This window comes from Rattus norvegicus, chromosome 15 (assembly GCF_021556685.1).
Source record: "Rattus norvegicus strain SHRSP/BbbUtx chromosome 15, alternate assembly SHRSP_T2T, whole genome shotgun sequence".
NCBI lineage: Eukaryota > Metazoa > Chordata > Mammalia > Rodentia > Muridae > Rattus > Rattus norvegicus.
In genome coordinates this window covers 51,642,405-51,660,944 of record NC_141548.1, presented here as the reverse complement: position 1 = coordinate 51,660,944, position 18,540 = coordinate 51,642,405, and the positions used below count along the sequence as shown (strand labels likewise).

At 49.0% G+C, this 18,540-nt stretch overlaps 2 protein-coding genes across 7 annotated transcripts in view; one reads left to right on the top strand and one right to left on the bottom strand.

Moving 5' to 3' along the window:
* Window positions 1-4,268: 4,268 nt before the first annotated feature.
* Dok2 (docking protein 2) lies at window positions 4,269-18,312 on the bottom strand. Of its 5 annotated transcripts, none has more exons than NM_001401274.1 (6): window positions 18,137-18,312; window positions 11,644-11,718; window positions 8,048-8,329; window positions 7,728-7,815; window positions 6,797-6,978; window positions 4,269-6,310 (listed from the first exon to the last, which is right to left on the bottom strand). In NM_001401274.1, exons 1-6 carry the CDS (start codon window positions 18,257-18,259, stop codon window positions 5,696-5,698), a joined length of 1,365 nt encoding a protein of 454 aa, NP_001388203.1. In that variant the 5' UTR covers window positions 18,260-18,312; the 3' UTR covers window positions 4,269-5,695. The 5 variants fall into 5 exon arrangements, with proteins under 5 accessions (NP_001388203.1, NP_001099518.2, XP_087441474.1 ...); XM_087585348.1 differs by lacking the exons at window positions 11,644-11,718; window positions 18,137-18,312 and adding an exon at window positions 9,303-9,443 and having other exon boundaries at window positions 4,275-5,924; window positions 6,048-6,310; NM_001106048.2 differs by lacking the exons at window positions 11,644-11,718; window positions 18,137-18,312 and adding an exon at window positions 9,303-9,443.
* Xpo7 (exportin 7) overlaps window positions 17,628-18,540 on the top strand; it is an 85,990-nt gene continuing 85,077 nt past the window's right edge. Inside the window, 1 exon segment of one of the 2 annotated variants that reach the window (NM_001108386.2) lies at window positions 17,628-17,745. In NM_001108386.2, coding sequence (NP_001101856.2) covers window positions 17,728-17,745 — 18 coding nt within the window. In that variant the 5' untranslated portion in view covers window positions 17,628-17,727. 2 annotated transcript variants of the gene reach the window in all.

Sequence of the window (18,540 nt, the reverse complement as noted above, 5' to 3'; positions counted from 1 at the left end):
GCCCTCTCCCTGCCAAACCTGGCCACTGCCTAGAGGTTGATGGACTCTGCTCTGTGCTGGGCAGTAGAGGACCAAAGCAAAGCAATGATGTACAGCCTCCTGCCAGGGGGAAGCCAGTCTAGCACCTAATCGGATCAGACACCCCTCCCAGGGTTCCTCTACCTCCTCCCCTCAGCTCACCATCTCCCCAGCCCTGTCCTGCCTGAGGATCTGCGGCTACCCCAGTTCATTTTATAAATGGCTCTTGCAGGAGGAGGTGGGCATCTTGGCTAATTGAATCAATGCCCAGAAGCCAAGAAGCAGTAGGCTGGTTAGCATCAAGGCTGAAAAGTGGTGGCAGCATCAGTAGCCTGAGGAGAGTCCCCAGAGAGAGCTGAATGGGCCAGAGAGGCCCAAGCAAATCGGGGCCTTTTCAGATGCTGAAAGTCCACAGTGGAACCTCCTGGGGGGCCTGGTATCCCACTGTAAGCACAGGGCAGGTTCACTTGGATCAGCCAACACACACACACACACACACACACACACACACACACACACACAAAGTTTATGCACTCTGAAGAAAGTCGGAACAATAGAGATGGGAGAGTCAGAAGAGAAAGAATGGGAATGATGCAGCATCTGGCAGTTGTGAATTTGGACACACACCTCCAAGCTGGGGACTTGATCTCCTACCTGCCCTGATGCCACCACACGGTCTGTGGCACACAATGACTTCTCAGTCAACGGCAAGCTTATATAAAGCCTATAAGATTAAACAGATGAAAGAACTCCTCCTGCCTGGTATGTTTATGCTTCTCTTCTATCTTGAATGTTTATATACACAAATACCACTGTGCTACCAGTACATCCAGTGTTTCACATATAACAAAGCTCTACATGTTTGTATCCTAGGTGAAACAGGCTGTGACATACATATTATAGATATAGTGTGATTATATAGAATATATAAATTATATATTACATGTGTATGTTATATTCTACATAGCAAATAGTATAAATTATATTTACACACAGACATATATATAAGCATATGTACACACATGCCATGTACCTATATATGTAGTTATATATCATGTAGGTGTAAAAATTCAGTGGTGCAAGATAACCTACAGAATCAACTAACCTGGCCCACAGACACTGAAGCAACAACCAGGGTGCCTGCATGAGACTGACCCGGGCCCTCTGCATGTATGTTACAGTTGTGTAGCTTGGTCTTCAAGTGGGACTCCTAACAGCAAGAGCAGGGGCTGTCTCTGACTCTGGTGCCTGCCTTTGGGACCCTTTCCTCCTACTGGGCTACCTTGTCTAGTCTCAGTAGAAGTGGATGTGCCTAGTCTTCCTGCAACTTGATGCCAGAGTTGGTTGATGGGAGGTCCCATTTTCTGAAAAGAAACGGAAGAGAAGTGAATGGGGGTTGGCGGGAAGGACTGGGAGGAGGGGAAGGAGGGGAAACTGTGGTCAGTATGTAAAGAAATAATTAGTAAGTGGTTGGGGATTTAACTCAGTGGTAGAGCGCTTGCCTAGCAAGCACAAGGCCCTGGGTTCGGTCCCCAGCTCCGAAAAAAAGAAAAAAAGAAAAAAAGAAAAGAAAAGAAGTAATTAGTAAAAGAAAATTCAGTGGTGAGGATGAATGGTGACAAATTTCTCAGAGCATGTCCATGCATTAGGCAACCTATGACTTCAGTGAAAAGATTAAGCCAGTCTACAAGAGTCCTAGATACAACCAAGCTTCTCATAGGATCAACAGGAACTAAGAGGCTTGCCTAGAGCCCAGAGACCCTCTCTGGGTGGCAAGGTCTTTGTAAATTCTTGGCTCAGCCCCGCAATGGCAGGACTGTCTCCTTCCTTACCGATGAACTTTCCCCTGGCCTCCTAGATGGCTCAGCGGCTCTTGAAGGAGGCCTTGCCTCAATGTGTCTGCCTGAGGTGCTCTCAAGTTGCTTTTATCACTGATCCATCAATAGCCACCTTCGCTCTCTGCTCCCCACTGCTAGCTCCTTTGAGTTGGGGCTGGGGAGCCTTCCAGAATCCCAGCTTCTGAGTGAGGGGGACGTACAAGTGGGAGTTGCTCTGTAGAATTACTGAATGGATGGTGCACACATCACGGTGACACAGACGCAGCTAAAGCCTAGCTAAGAGGCACTCAGAGCTCCCGCAGGATGGGGCACACCCACTGGCTCATTTCCTCTGAGGGCACTGAAAGCCTAGTCAGCATTTCCCCAACAGTCCTCTAAAGACTTTCATTGCCCCTCCCAGCTTCCCCAAATGCTCTACTTCTGCAGCTACCAACCCCCACCCCACTTTTCCCCAGTCAGGCTGTCCCCCACTTCCCCTGGTGAGATCACGTGATCTCAGAGAAGAGCAACCAGAAAGTTCTGTCTCTTGAAGGTGAAAAGCGCAAAGAGATAGGGATCGGCCCAGGATTTGAAAGCGTGTCCACACTTCCGGAGGGGAATCCCTAGAGTCCGAAGGGACCCGCTCTCAAATGCAGACTCCTGAAGCTTTCCCCGCAGCCCCAGATCCTTAGGGCAGAGAAATTCGTCCCTCAGGACCAGGCACCCACTTCACCTCGTAGGTTTAATCCCTAGTGGCAGTTTCCACAGGCTGACACTGCCCCCTGCTGGGCACATTCGGGATGAGCACGTCAAGTGCCACGTGAGGAAATTAGTAATGAGACACCAAGAATCTGCCTGACTTCTTCCCCCAGTGTTCTGAGGAGCCTGAGCTCCTTAGAGAATTGGACCTGCACAGATTCTGGAACTTAGATTGAATGCAAACCTTGGCACTTAGCACAGACAAAAGGGGCAGAGAACCTCTCACCTGTTCCAGCTTACTTACTCTGTTAAAACTGACAAAACCTAGCTGGTCACATACCCGGGGTCTTGAGAGCATCGATCTGTGAGTGTGCCTGTGTGTGTGTGTGTGTGTGTGTGTGTGTGTGTGTGTGTGTGTGTGTGTGTGTGTGTGTGTGTTACTCCTTACCCGGGGTCTTGAGAGCATCGATCTGTGAGTGTGCTTGTGTGTGTGTGTGTGTGTGTGTGTGTGTGTGTGTGTGTGTGTTACTCCTTGCTCTCCTGGACACTAGAACCTCGTCTAGTTCTACCTCACTGTGGCTGGACATAATGCAGCCATCTTCCTGTTTGTTCAGCTGGTTGGTTTTATTTTGGGTTTTTAGTTTTTTTGAGACAGGTTTTCTGTGTTGCCTTGACTGACCTGGAACTCTGCTCTGTAGAACAGGCTGGTCTCGAACTCAGAGATGTGTCAGCCTCCAGAGTGCTGGGATTAAAAGCACATCCCCTGGCTACTACAGCCATCTTAACCTCAGCATGTGAGGATCCAAGCTCACTACCTGAAACTCAAGTTTCTCCCTGGAAACCTCCCTTCTCCATGGGCCACATTCAGCAGATACCCATGTTCCACAGGAGCTAACTCTGTAACACCTTTTGGATCCCAGGAACCCTCTCAGTGGAGACTCTTATACCTCTCACCCCCAAGTCCATCCTTCCAGAGCTGCTGTACTAAAGATTTCTGTGGCGTTCCTTACCCAGAGCTTCAAAACTCCCTTCCTTGTCCCACTAACTACAAACTTCCCACAACACACTCCGAATCTGCTGCTGCAGACACTGTTCCTCCATCTACAGCAGGTTTCTGTGTTGATAAGGCGCCCCCTCCCCAGTGTTCATGTTATCCTAAGTCAAAGTTGCATGGGTCACACCTGAGATTGGCGGCCATTGCCAATGCCCAGCACTAAGGAAAAGGAACCTATCCTTAGAGATCAGTGGAGGAGAGATCGAAGTTCAGCATTGTTCAAAATGTAATTTCTACCCGATGGATGTTTCCTGCTATCATTAAGTCAACATTCCGACTGAACAGTGACGGATCACGGCTCCCCTCCACTCTGAGTCTCCAATTGCTTCCCGACTCCTTCTGTAGTTTCATTATTGTTCCTCCCTTCCAAGATATTCTCCCTCCCTCCCTCTCCCCCTTCTCTTCCCCCTTCCCCTCTCCCCCCACCCTTCCACAGACACCTTAAGTACCATCAAATGCTGAAAAGCCTACCTTAAACACCACCTTTTGCTATGAAGCCTTTCTTGGTCTCCCAACAGTTATTGTTTCCGAAGCACATGGCCTTGGACTGCCTCTTGTGGACAGACACCTGTGCTTTGGCTCTCTCTGTTTTTCACATATATGCATTCAGGAGAGTGGGGGGTGAGGGGCAGTCAAGTCGTAGAAAAGGCTGGCTTGGGCCACATAATAGGTAAGTCTTATTTCTCTTTTTTTTAAAGATTTATTTATTTACTTATCTATTTTTTTATTATAAGTACACTGTTGCTGTCTTCAGACATACCCGAAACAGGCATCAGATCTCATTACAAATGGTTGTGAGCCACCACATGGTTGCTGGAATTTGAACTCAGAACCTCTGGAAGAGCAGTCAGTGTTCTTAACCGCTGAGTCATCTCTCCAGCCTGTAAGTCTTATTTTTAGTGCATAAAAGTCACACAGACCTTGGGGCTCATGAGAAGGAGAGAGCTGACTCCGGCAAGTTGTCCTTCATCCTCCTCGAGAAAAGTGGCACAAGCCCCACCTGCCTGCCCACACAGAAGAAGTAAATAAATGTAAAATATGTTAAAGGCCAAGTCTTTCTCAAAATCCAGGTTTGCCATCAACTGCATCAACACATCCACTCCCATTTTTCTGTCCTCGTAAAAAGTAAAAAAGTGGACGTTTGAAGGTTTTTCATGCTTTGAATGGACGTGTCATATGTTGAAAACAAAAATCTCCAAAGTTATATATGCTCATGGATTTGGAGGTGGAGCCTTTGGGATTGGCCAATGAGGGTACTGCTTTTGTAGATGAATTAAGTCATTTGAGGACTAGCGCAATATCTAGGGAACAGCTTTCCTCTCTCCATGTATGCTTACTGTCTTCTTGGCATGCCATGTCCGCTGTGGTACTATCACGCAAGAAGGCCCTCACCAGAAGCACACTTTGTGTTTGTGGACTCCCCAGCCTGAAGATCCATGAGCTGAAAATAAAATCTTTCTTCTTCATAAAATACCTAGACTATGGTATTCAGTTATAGCAACAGAAAACAGATCAAGATAAACATTTTCCTAGGGACCCAGACCTTCGGGGCCTTGACTCTGTAGACAGATGCTGAGGACCTGGCATAGGCCCAGGAAAGACATCACAGCCAGGGGAAGAAGCATTCAGCAGGTCAGCCCCAGCTTCTTCCAACCTCACAGCATTCAGGCCACAAAGGAGTAGTTCAAAATTGGTTTAATGTCTAGAAAACTCTGGAAGCCAGGGGGGGAACAACAGCCACTCTTATTGTTACCCTGAAGCCAGGGTTGTCCAAGGGTCAGAACATCTATAGGCAGAAGGCCTGTACATACCAAGGAGCCAGGACATCTGCGGAAATCCTCTGTCTTTAAGAGAAATGGCCCCAGTTCCCTTGAGACCCAAGGCAGTGGGAGGAAGTGGAAAAGTGTAGGAGGAGGGTGGGTCCCTCCAGGGCCCTCTTCCTGCTCCACGATAGTGACTCACACAGTACACAAATAAGGCACAGCAAACGTTGGGCCCAGGAAGGGACAGTAACCAAAAAAGGACTCTCCCAGAAGTCCCCCATTTCCCATCCACATCTTCCAAAGACCTCCTTGGGAGCCACATATCCCATCTCCTGGCCATCCCCTTACTTTGGGCCTTTTTTAAGTATGACATTGTCATACTCAGTTACCTGTGGCCAGCCAGACACAGAGGAGTCTTGCTGGAGGGAGTTGGTACCCCCATCAGCAGTGGCCTGCTCCCTCCATGTCTCCCCTGAGGGCTTCTGTGATCTCTCGTAGAGGGAGAGGGCAGCCACACCCTCAGGTTCATCATATATATGGTCAGGTAGAGGGACCACAGGATCCTCCTGGATGCTGTCATATAGTGGGTCAGGAAGGAGTGGAGGAGGACCTGTCAGGATGCCCCTGAAGCTCTTCTTCAGGGAGTGAACCACTGTGTCAAAAGGCACAGCATATTCCCCCTCAGAGCCCCCTGACCTTATGCCAGGCACCGGTGTGCCAGGGGATGGAGAAGGCAGAGAGTCGTGGGGCCGGGAATAGGGGCTTTCAGGTCGAGGCAGCGCAGTAGGCATCATGGACCCTGTGGCTGGCAGGGTCGGAGGCCCAGAAGGGGTGGCATTCTTCTGGGCAGCAATGGCCTTTTCTAGGGCTTGGAAGATCTCATTGCCTTGTCGTGTTTCAAACTCAAAGCTGCCCTCTCCAGAGACACAGCGTCTGCCAGCCTCAAAGGAAAAAGTCACCTACAGTGAGGGGGGGAAAGGTTATGGAACTGTTCTTTCCTGGACCTCCACCCAAATATAGACGTTCAGGCCTCTGCATCAGAAACTTCTTTTTTAGCTCTTGTCCTTTTACCCCCGTGTTTTTTTAATTGAGGTTGGTTGTTTACTTGGGGAAAGGTTCTTACTATGTAGCCCAGGTAGGGCCTTCAACTCTGTTGTCTCCTACCTCAGCCTCCTCTGTGCCAACATTATAGTTGTGTGCCACCATACCTGGCAAGAACACTCTCCTCTTCCTTCCACACATGGCTCAAGTGTCAACAGCTCTTCTGTCTGCCCCATCCCTTCTAAGTCATATCTCCTTACCTAGACCTCTTGGCTTTCCCTCCTTCCCCTCCCGGGTCCTCCTACCTCTGCTGGCTCCCTCCATTCTCCAATGGCTCTCTGCCCCTCCCTGGTTGTTCCTCTTAAGTAACTCATCTTTGGTCTCAGCCTGCTCGGTTCACTCACCTTGTCACGCCCAAATCGTCGCAGAAACCTGTAGGGCCAGTCATATAGCTGTGTGCCTGGCTCAGGGCCACCCCACAGCTCCAGGGCACTCACCCCGGTCCGGAGAGTATAGGACCCTCGGAGCCGGCAGCGCTCACTGGCTTCTGTGGGTCGTATGGTCACTGCATATTCCTTGCAGACCCCTGGGGAGAAGGAAAGAAAAGCAGCTACAGGAAACAGTGGACTTCTTCCACACCAACCCATCCTTAGTAAGCATGCCAGAAATTCTCGAGAAAAACCTGTTCGTGTTACCTGTGATCCCACTACAGATCTTAAAGCCTAGGTCGCTGATCCCACCTACTCCCCTGGAAGGCATCCTTCATGCCCTCAGCCACACCGCCCCAGTGCTGGGCCCACATCCTTCCTGCCACTGGTGCCAGAGCTGCAGCTTGTGCACACCATCTCTCCCCAAGTCCCTGATGCTAAGCTACGAGTGAAGCCTGACCCTAAGACCCTCCTATGGCCAGTGACCCTTCCTGTGGATGGACCTTTAATGGAAGCATTTCTCTCCTGTGACTCCATGAGGAGCATAGAAAGCACAAAGCAAGCAAGAATTAGGCCTCTCTTATCAGCACTACAGTTCCCTATTCACAGGAGGCCCTGCACAACCAGACATTCACAAAGCGATTCTCTCCTCACACAATCACTTTAGGACCCAGGAAGAGAGAGAGTCAAGACCAAGACCCCCAGCCTCAGTCAGGTAGGTCAGGCTGAGCCAAGGGAGTGACAGGCAGGCTGGGTTCCAACAACCTTGAGCCACACCAAGAAGCCAGGAAGGGAGAAGCTGATAAGCTGGGCCCAGGGTAACCACAAGGCAGGAAGACTTGACCTTGCAGCCAGCCCAGGCCTCCTCCCGCCCACACTAAGAGTGTCCCTCAACCCCAACCCTTACCTGTAGTAGAGCTGCTATACAACTCATTCTCCTCCATGCAGGGACTGCCATTCTTTTCCTCCAGACCTGGTGACTCTTTCCTCTGCCCCTGAGGAGGCAGACGGTCCCAGGTCTTAGCACCAGAACTCACCCCAAAGCCTCCCTCTGACCCACACTTTCAGCTCACACCCAGCCTTCTGGTTGTGAGTGCACTTCAAACTGGGTTCCCTTAAGGAAGAACTCCTCTAAAAGAGAGTTTTGTTTCTTTCACCACCTGCCCACAGGAAGTATCTAACATTGCCCTCCCCTTGTGTGCCTATGTGCTACTTTGTACACCTCACCGGGAAAGCCAACAGGCAGATGGCCTGTATCCAATCACTGCGCTCTGTTGAGGGGGCTGCCAGCAGGTACAGACGCTCCTTGGTCTCCAGGATGAAGGCACTGGTGTCCCGGGGACTGCTGGCCTCACTGCCTACCTCTGCTACCCGTAAGCAGTCACTGAGGCGAACAACCTTCCGAGTGGCCTCTCCTCGACGTGTCTTCTCCGGGCCATCCTGGAGCTCTAGTCTGGCTAGGGCACAGCCAGACTCTCCATATAACACGGCTGTGAACCGGCGCCACTTCTGAGCCCAAGTATGGCAAGTAGAGGCCAAGTGGAAAAAATCGGAGATGGAGAGACAGTCATGAAAGGGAAGAAGAGGAGTTATAGGAGAGGTAGCAGAGCAGGAACAGCAACAACACAGGATGGGAAGAAAGGGAACCATCACAGATGAACCAGAGAGGCCAGAGAAGACAACAGAGACCATGGAATGAGCGAGCTGATGATTAGTCAAGAGACCAAGAACTGCCGCTAGGCAAGGGCCGCAGTAAATGTCCTATGGATGCAGAGCCCAGGAAGATGACAGGCCCATCCACCAGGTAGTGGGGACAAAAGTCACCGAGCCCAGAGGGTGAATGGTAGCCTAGACCAGGAACAAGTCTTCATCACAGGGAAGGCTCTGGCTCCAAAGATTCCCAACTTCTTTCCTTTTTGTCTCACTGATTAACAAATTGGACCGTGAGAGACAAGCAGAGAGACAGACAGAGACCTAGACAGGGTGAGGTAGGGAGTGTGGGTAGGCACAACTGGGCGACAGCAGGAGGCAGAGGAGCTTCTCCTTCAAAGAGGCTAGGGAAGGAAGAGGTCAGAACACCCTGAGGCCACAGCTTAGTAGCAGTCAAAGGTGTAAGAAACTTCTGCTGTCATCTCAAACTGGTCCCCAACTCCTCCGTCCATACCCTCCCAAGTTACCCCCGAATTCAATACTGTGCAAGAGAACAAAGAGAGAGAGAGGGAGAGGGGGAGAGAGAGATGATGTCAGCATCTGCTTCCTTCCCCACCCCACACTCAAGGACAAACAACCCTCAGCAAAGAGAGCGATTTGGGGCCTGGGTTAGGAGGCAAGGCAAGAAGGGAGATGTCTTCCCTAAGACGTCTAAACTGGTAGAGCACACGATCTCATAAGGGTCAGGGACATTAAGACCCCTCTACCCAAGATAGTAACCAGGTCCTCCTCCAAGCGGCTCCACCCAGCCAGAGCCCAGCCTTACTCTTACCTTGCCAAAGGTCTGCTGCTGCTGGAGATGCAGGAGGCCTTGCTTCACGGCCATCTCCCCCATCCTGACCATCCCAGCCTCAGCCCGCCATTGCTTCTGCCCTCTCTCCTCTCTCTTCTGGGCCTGTTCCCCCTTCTCTCTAGTTCATTTCCTCTCTGCCTAGAGTTTTTCTACTCTATTCTAGTCTGCTTGATGACGACAGGGTGATAGGCCCTGTGGTTTCTTGCTCTGTGTGCCTCTTTTTTTTTTTTTTTTTTTTTTGAGTGCACTTCACCCTCAAGCTTCCTTCCTGCATTTCCAGTGAGTAACATGCAATTTCCAAAAGAAGCCAAATTTTGCACTTCTGTAGATGCTGGTGTGAAGGACTGGGCCATAGGAACAAAGAGACCCCAAATCAAGTTGTTCAAGAAAAGCAGCAGCGAGGGCTCTACATTCAGGCCAGATGCTGAGTGTTCCAGGGCTGGAAGGACCTTTGGAGTCAATCAGCATAACCTACTCATTGAAAAGAGAAAACTGAAGGTAGAGATGGTCTGGAGGGCATATAAGGTCACCAGCCTAGAACCCAAGACTCTCAGCTCAGGCAAAGCTGAGCCAGATGCCTGGTTGTGTACAGATAAAACACACATGAATGCACACAGGTACACACACACACACACACACACACGCTCATGTGCATGCACTCACGTACCAGTCCCATTGAAAGTATTTCCTGCATGCCAACAGCACATACCATACATAACTCTGTGAAGAATCTAGAAATAAGAACATCCTCTCTAGAAAAAGATTTACTCCCCAAGTACATCTCCGCTGTTGGCTTCCTTCCTCACGAGTGTTCCACAGACACTTGGGTTTCGAGTGGAACTTGCCTTAAACCACAGGAGCTTCAGAACTCCCAATTCTATACTTGTCAAGATGTGGCCCTGCTGGAGACAGAGTGACATGACATGGCTCCTGCCCCTGGGTCAGGGCCCTGGTGCGAGCCTCCACACGTGTGCATGCCTCTGTGGGTGTGAGGCTTGTTTGGGTAATAATGTATACATTTTCACATTCCTCTGAGGAAGGTCCTCTCTGTCAATGTTAATGACTCCATGATAATCTGAGAACATGAGTCTAGAAGGCGAAGGTGTTAGCTAATGAGGCTAATGTCTCAGCAAAATGGTAAATGCTAAGACCTTTAGGACAGTTCTTAAGTCTATGGGAAAGAACTCTAAACACATGAGTTCAAAATAAATATAATTTCTCAACTATGCAAAATATAAGGATGCAATATGAATTATGAGGGGCTTCATGAATCTAAAAGAACAAAGGCAGCTAAACTATGTGCCAGTTTGTCAGAAAGTATAAAGGCAGGCAGATTCCTGAGTTCAAGGTCAGCCTAGAACAGTGGAAGGTTAGGCCCGGGTGTGATCAGGGCAGTGTCCCACATAACTAGCGTATTGTCTGTTCTTAACAAAGGTAGACAGATCTCTGAATTCTTCTGCAAAATTAAGAAAAAAATGTATGCTTGAAGTCTCCTAAGAATCAAAGGGCTGGGCCCTCAGGATGCTGATTCATAAGATAATCAAAAGGAAACCTGGAGTAAATTACTGGATTGCTATGTAAAATAAAAGACTGAACCTATGTTCTGCAGGAGGCGAGCTACCCAGATAATTTTTTAGGATAAAAGAGAACTACTTGGAGAACAGACATGTGCACATGCAGATGCAGACACAGAGAGAGAGAGAGAGAGAGAGAGAGAGAGAGAGAGAGAGAGAGATCGAGATCTTAATAGCAAGCAAGCAGAATAGAGAGAAAGTAGAACACAGAAGGAAACTGGAAAAGCTGTGTCAAGCACAACACAGGTCATCAGCTTGGATCTAAACTTTGACTTTGAGTCATTCTTTTCACCACTCCCAGAAACCCCTTCTCTCCATGCAGAGGCTGGTCCTTAGCATGTACTGTTTCACCAGTCACATCCTACTCTTTGACAAAGGCAGGGTGGGCATAAGCGCATCTGTTTGCAACTTACCTGAGATCACAGAACTGTTAAGGGGGCATGGATAGATTGCTAATTCAACAGGGTTTTTATTTGTTTGTTTCATTGGTTGGGTTTTGATCTTTTGAGACAGAGTCTTATGTATCATGGGCTAGTCTTTAATACATGTGCCATCATGCCTAGTTAGCACAACTTTTTTTTAATCGTTCAAGAGTGGTGTGTGTGTGTGTGTGTGTGTGTGTGTGTGTGTGTGTGTGTGTGTGTGTGTGTGTATCACACTTACAAGCATACCTGTGGAAGTCAGAGACCAACCTCAGGTATCCCTCCTCAACTCCCAACCTGTCTGAGACAGGATCTCTTGTTTACCTTCCCATAAGTCAAAGTAGCTTGCCCATGAAAAGCAGCTTCTGGAAATTCTCCTGCCTCTGACTCCCAGCATGCCTGCAGGGATTGAAGATGCTACTTTAATATGGAGATCTAAACTCAAGTCCTCAGGCTTGCATCTAAAGCCATTAGCCATGGACTCATCTTCCCAGTTCTGTAATGCAACTTCTCTCAGGCCCTAATCAGAATGCAGATACTATGCAGAAAGAGAATCTCTTTTGGGAAAAGCCATGTTCCATGGAGAAATTCACCTTAGAGCCAGATGGCTTGAAGAAGCAATTTAGAATAGTTGGGGAAAACTGAGGACCAGACCATTCTCCTGGAGCAATCCTATGAAGGGTGTGTATATAACTTAGCCCATTTCTTCTACTGAGGAGTATCGGTTGCATGTTGTTCAAGCCTTCTGCTGTAGGTGCTGGGTGCAGACCATAACAGCTCAGAAAAATGAGCATGAAAGCTCTGGGGTATGGAGGAGTGTTAGTCCAGCTCATCACCCCAACCTTGATGCCAGGATTTTAGCAAGTTGGACCAAACACTAAAAGAGAACCATGGAGTTGTGGGAGCACTGGCTTAGGAAATGGCTAGGATTATGGAATGGGGTACCACCCTCCTCTTGTCTTCAGAGCATCACAGAGTCTTCACTTCTCAATCCTTATCACCTGGGAAATTTTACTTGGGCTCAGGAATATAAAACAAATATGCATATCAAGCATTTACTAATAACCAATCATAAACTTACTTTTAAAAAAGGTCTTTGGTGTATGCACTGCCATTTATTAATGACAAGCAGGACTGGAGGGATGGTTCAGCCATTAAACGGCTAGGCTCATAACCAAAAGTATAAAAACAGAAGCAAATTTACATGCTGAGATGGGTACACTTGTTCATTTTCACACAATAACTACATGATGGCTGAATATTTGATAGTGTAGGACATGGGAACCTCATTAATTAATCAGTCCCCACAACCTACTAATTGAAAAGGAAAGAAACTGAAGTTAGGAGTGGTCTGGAGAGCTCCTGAAAGGGAACCAGAGTCTTCCAACTCAGGCAAAGCTAAGCCACATACACAGTATGGAAAAGCAGTTTTTCAAAATTTTCCTCTCTCCATGTCCCATCTTGCCTTCAGGAATTGCAGATGCTAATAAATTTATATAACTCTGGTTTTAATGTTTTTCAAAGTTGAATGCTATTCTGATTTTATAATCATCAGTGCTGAGAATTCACTTCACACATAGTACAGCTGGACATGGTAGTCCACACCTGGATTCCTAACACTTGGGAGGTGGAGGCAGGAGGATTGGAAGTTCAAAGTCATCCTTGGCTACACAGGTATTTGCCAAGGTATGTCTTTGATACAGAAGACCTCTTCCCCCAAACCACATACATACATACATACATACATACATACATACATACATACACACACACACAGTATAAAGTGGCACTAGTATGTTTAGAGTCATATCAGAAACTGTTAGAAATCCAATGCAAATTCCAAGTTCAAAATACCTGTAATATCTTTTGTGAAACAAGTGAGCAACTCAAAGAGCAGTTTTTAAAATAAAATATTCTAACAATATAATCTAAGGATATACTAATTTTTTTTCTTTTTTCTTTTTTTCGGAGCTGGGGACCGAACCCAGGGCCTTGTGCTTGCTAGGCAAGTGCTCTACCGCTGAGCTAAATCCCCAACCCAGGATATACTAATTTTATAGGTGCTGAGGAATGACTGTAGAAAAATATTGGGGTTTTTTCTATTATCAAGCCATTATGTTTCCATAGCAGCAGAAAAACCTGGTGTACAGTAAAGATACATCAATTCATGGTATATAATAATCTTGTATCTGAACTAATGCATGCCTTTCAGGCATTGCATGGTTTGACAGTACACACAGCAACAGTGAGCATGTTGCCTGTTCAGAACCCTGGCTGCAGTGAAGTCTCAAGTGGAGAGCTTTTGGAGAAGTTTGGCAGGAATTTAACATTGGGCCAGGTCAGGGAAGTTAGCTCAGGCAGGAATCTGATTTTAGACTAGAGCAAAGAAGTAGGCTTCGGGCAAGAATATGACAGGGAAGTAGGCTCAGATAGCTAGGTCATCCTGTTAAGCCCTTGGAAACAGTGATCACAGGGCTTTGTTTATGGCCTTGCTTGTTCCTTGACTATTTGTTTACTGTCTTGCTAGTTCCTTGACCTAGAACTGACCTTATTACTTGCATACACTTAAAGTGCTAAAGAAGCAAACTAGAAAACAAACAAACCCCTCAGCCTCAGAACTGGCTGGGGTCACGCTACAGTGTTGTCTGATTGTCTTGTTTTCTTTTTAATTCTTGCTCCTGCCCCGGAGAACCTGTTGACTGACTGAGCTGGCTTGGCCAGTCTCACAGAGCAACCAGAGAACACTGCCAGAATCCCCCTAGCTTCATTGTACATTTGGTTTTGAATTAATTTTTAGTTTTGCATATCCAGAGACCTTTTACAATTGCCAATTTTTCTGTTCCCCTTCCCTCCATGTTCAGTTTCAAGATCCCCTATGGGGCTGTGACCAAGAGTTTAAGAACTTAGGCTCTAGAGTGTCTGGTCTACCTGGAATCTGTGTGGTCTTTGCCTCTGCTGTGCCAATCTTGTTAAAAACACACATTTGTGCAGTGATGCACCACAGCTTTCATCTGAGCACTCAGGAGGCAGAGGCAGGTAGGTCTCTGAGTTTGAGGCTAGCCTGGTCTACAAAGAGTTCCAAGACAGCCAGAACCAGGAAACCCTGTCTGTCTCAAAAACAAAACAACCAAAGTGCAGGTTCTATAACCCAGAAACAAGAGAATTGCAGTAAGTTCACAGCCGGCCTGGTCTTCCTCGTGAGTTCCAAGCCAGCAAGGGTTACACAGTGAGACGGCCTTGAAAGCATCAAAAGCAGAACAACCCTAAAAAGGATACAGATCATTATCTATGGCTCTGGTGTGGCCCTGCTGTGAAGGTCACCAGCACACTCCTCTTAGGAATGCAAAGGATGCTTTCTTCACGCTGCTTACCTTCCAACCAGAAGGGAAACCGGATATATACCAATGAGAACCACAGGGGGGCACCCGAGTTTACCAGATTCCTTGGAAACTTTTTAAACCTGACCCCACATATTCCAGACACCCCCATCCCGTCCCTGGCCTGCGGAAGCTAGAGAGATACTCTTCTCATAGCCATAGTCTGAAAGGAGATAGAATCTACCAAGAACATGTCTTCTATCAAGCTGAACTTCACCGGGCTGGAGTGGGAATCCTGCTATGGGAATCCTGCACTAACCACAGAAGCTTCTGCTTGGCCTCTGGGGAACCACATGAGCTGGAATCAAGACACTGTTCCCAGACACAACAGGGGTGCAGAGAATTAGAGGACTTCTTGGTCTCCAAGCACCAGTGTTAGGAAGCAAAGGTGTCACAAAGGAAAGAATTTCCATAGTTCACACTGAGGGAAGGTGAGGTTTAGGCTGGCTCTTGGCTTCCTTACTCAGGGAATCTTCTAGGTAAAGACAGCTACCCAGTGGGCAGCTCTGGGCACACAAGAGAAAGGGTTTAAATGGGCAGAGAGATGTGGACATGAGAAAGATGGATTGGGCAAAGAAATGAGGATGAGGTCAGATCTGGTGCCTGCTGGAGATCTGGAGGACAGATCCTCAGCTCCAGAGGTTGCTGACTGTGAAGGGTAGGGCAGAATACATCCCTAATTTCATTGCCAGGCCTAGCCCTTTCCCCATTAAGTATGCCCTCCTATATCCAAGGTTTCATAAACTATAATTCAGAACTATTAAATACTCCAGAAACAAGCAATCCTTTTTTAAAAAAAAAAATGTGCAATGCCACATTTTCATTGTTCTGTTATCTATTATTCATCTTACTATGGCTACTTTATAAACTTTATCTTAGGTATATATGGAGAAACCAGCAAATAGATGTTCCCTGCTATGTAGCTTCAGGCAATATATCCTTCAAGGATAAGGGAAACACATTGCATGGGGTGGGGGGGGTGTTTCAGTTCTCAGCACCTTCAGACCAGGAAAGGCACTAAGTAATTGCACAAGCAAGAAGAGCTGAGTCAGAAAGGAAAAGAGCATTGTGAAGGAGCAGGGGTACAGGAGAGGTGACTCAGACCACACTGCATATACTCAGTAAGAGTCCTCTCAAGGGCTTTAAACAAGAGTGTACATTATCTGTTTTGTGGGGTCAGTTTTGCAGAGGGTATGAGGATTGCACTTCCAAGGAGAAATACTGGAAGAAGGGAAACTATAACAGGAATCAAAAGAGAGCTTAGAAAAAATGTAAGTCTCAGGCCAGGATGTCAGCAGTGAAGACAGGAGCTGAGTTGGGTGTGCATTAGCTATATACTCAACAGGACTGGGGGGTGAAGGCTGTGGAGACTAACAAGGCTGAAAAATCAAGATTGCCTCTGAGGTTACTTTAAGTGGGTGAGCTGGGTGAGGTACCATTAGAAAGGTAAGAGAAAGGAAGAACCAGCCGCATCAGGAGATAGTGGACAGAGGCCTACCAAAAGCTACCCAACCAATCAGTCAAGAAGAATGTCACTGCCACTGAGACCCCAAGCATCTACAACAGTAATGCATGCAACACAAAGTCAGGAGTCCCCTGACACTACCTCTCCTACACACTCCCTTGCTATTTATACTCATGGAATTAATGATTGGCTACTGGAAGGTTGAAGAGGGAGAAGGAGAAAAGAGGGCGAGAAAGTGAAAGATTAACAGGAAGAGCTTGCCAGAAACAACAGTTGAAAGCTCTGCCTTACTTCTGCCTCCAAAATCTTCTGAGTCAGTCTCTTTCACTGAGCCAGTTTTGCTGGCCGAACCCCAGTTACAAGGAAGTCTGGGTAATGTAGTTCCTACTTGTCCTACCTTTGCGAACTAGAAGACACACTAGGAGGAAGGCACACTGCTGAAAACCAGCCCAATAAATCCGCAACAGTAATACTGTGGGCCTCTCACTACCACCTTCTTTTGCGCTCCCTACCCTCTCACCCCAACAAGGCAGATGTAGCCTTATTAGCAAACTTAACATAATTAGTGCTATCAAAAACCTGCTGATTTAATCTAGGATCCTTGAGTATCAACCAGAGTGGAATCCAAAAGAAAATAGGAATCGGCATTATCTAACACAGAAAATAGATGCGGACTCGGCCTCGGCGTTCAGATATTGCCCTCACCCGACCCAAGAGGGATAGCGGCTGAGCACCTCTTTAAGCATCTGACCCCTTTGGGGGTGGAGGGGAAGTGGGGTGAGTTGCCTGTAGCACTGGTCAAAATAGCAATCGATTTCGGAAGATTAAACGGCGGCTTGTTACATTTTTTATCATCGGTATTTGGCGGCTGTATCCATGGCAGTTTATGGAGGAGAAAAAGACATTAATAAAAACAAGGCGATTGCTGCCGGGGTTGTTGGTGAAACCCGGATCAGAAAACAATGACCCTGGTCCAGTAGAACAGGCTAGAAAAGCACAAGCACAATTGTGGCACAGTTAAGAACAGTGTCCTGGGAAGTCCTGAATAGTGCAGGTATCCCAGGTGGGAGGTCTTTGGCCCTGAGGCAGAAATGTCCAGAGGCAAGTCAACAGGCCGCACGTGGACAGGCAATGCCCCGGGTGCAGAGTGCAGGGTTGTGCCATGACAGCACACGGAACGACAGAAAGCATGGTCCACTTCCACGCGGTGCTGGCCCGCGCGCGAGTTCGAGCGCGGCCCCTTTAAAACCCATGTAAACAAAGCTTTGTTCCCCCCAGCTCCCCTCCCTTGCGCTTCCACGGCCCTCCGCTTCCTCCCTCCCCGCGTCTCCGGGCCGCTGACGTTGCCCGCGCCTCTACGCCGTCCCAGCCACGCTGCGCATTCTCCAACCCAAGCCGACCGGCCAGGGCCTGCGTAGCCGAGCGGCACTACGCCACGAGCGTAGAGCGCCGAGCCCCCAGCGCGCAGGCGCAGCGGCGACGGCGGCGGCAGCGGCGGCGGCAGCCCCGGCCGAGGTGCGCGCTGGGGGGGAGGGGGGGGCCTGAGAGGAGCATGAATGGAGCAAAATGGCGGATCATGTGCAGGTGAGCGAGCGCCGGGGGAGGGGGCGGCCGCGGGAACGGGGCCACCGAGTGCGGGGCGCACGCGGGCCCTGGGGCTCGAGCCCGCCCGGGACCCGACAGGCCGCGTCGCCGCCGCTCGGAACCATGGAACCGCCGCCCGTCCCGCAGCGCGGGGCCTTTCCCGCCTCCCGAACGGGGGGCCTCCTCCATCCCCTCCCACCCGGCCCCATGCCTCACACGAGGCGCTGGAAGGGCGGACTGGTTAGTGGGCGCGTATAGCCGCGGCCCGAGGCCTCCGCGCAGCCCTTAGGGATCCCTCCAAACCGGGAGGGAGAGGACCCCTCGCTGACTGTCCTAAGAGGCCCCCCAGGTCACACCGCCGGCCCTCCGTGATTAACAAAAAGAGCCTCACCACGCGAACCCCGCTCTCCTCACTCTTTCCGGTCGCCTTCTCACGCCCCCGAATCCGAGAGACCCCTTTCCCCGTCTGGCCCTCCACCTCTGCTCTGAAACTCCCTCCGCTCCCACTTTCCATTGGCACAGCCAGGAGGCCCGAGCACCCCGTCCTCCAAAATGGGAGCTGAGGCCTTGCTCGCCTCCCCTGGCGTCCCCCCTTGCCATAGCCTAGGAGTTGAGCGCCCACACCTCCGGTGAAACACGGGGTGGAGGGGGGTGTGTCTGAAACCAGAGCTGCTGGGGTTGGGTGCAGACAGCCCTCAGAAGGGTCTTGATCATGCTCCGGAGCTGGGCGGGGGGATGCTTTGGGGCCGAGCCACTTTTTCCTTATAGAATAACACAGGCCGGGAAAAAAAGAAA

Coding starts and splice junctions, on each gene's coding strand:
- Dok2 (NM_001401274.1), bottom strand. CDS start 18,259: ATGGAAAGTGGGAGCGGAGGGAGTTTCAGAGCAGAGGTGGAGGGCCAG. Junction 8,330..11,643: donor CTACTTTGACTTATGGGAAG/GTAAACAAGAGA, acceptor ACTTGGGCTCAG/AAGTGGCGCCGGTTCACAGC. Junction 6,311..6,796: donor GACGATTTGGGCGTGACAAG/GTGAGTGAACCG, acceptor CCCTCACTGTAG/GTGACTTTTTCCTTTGAGGC.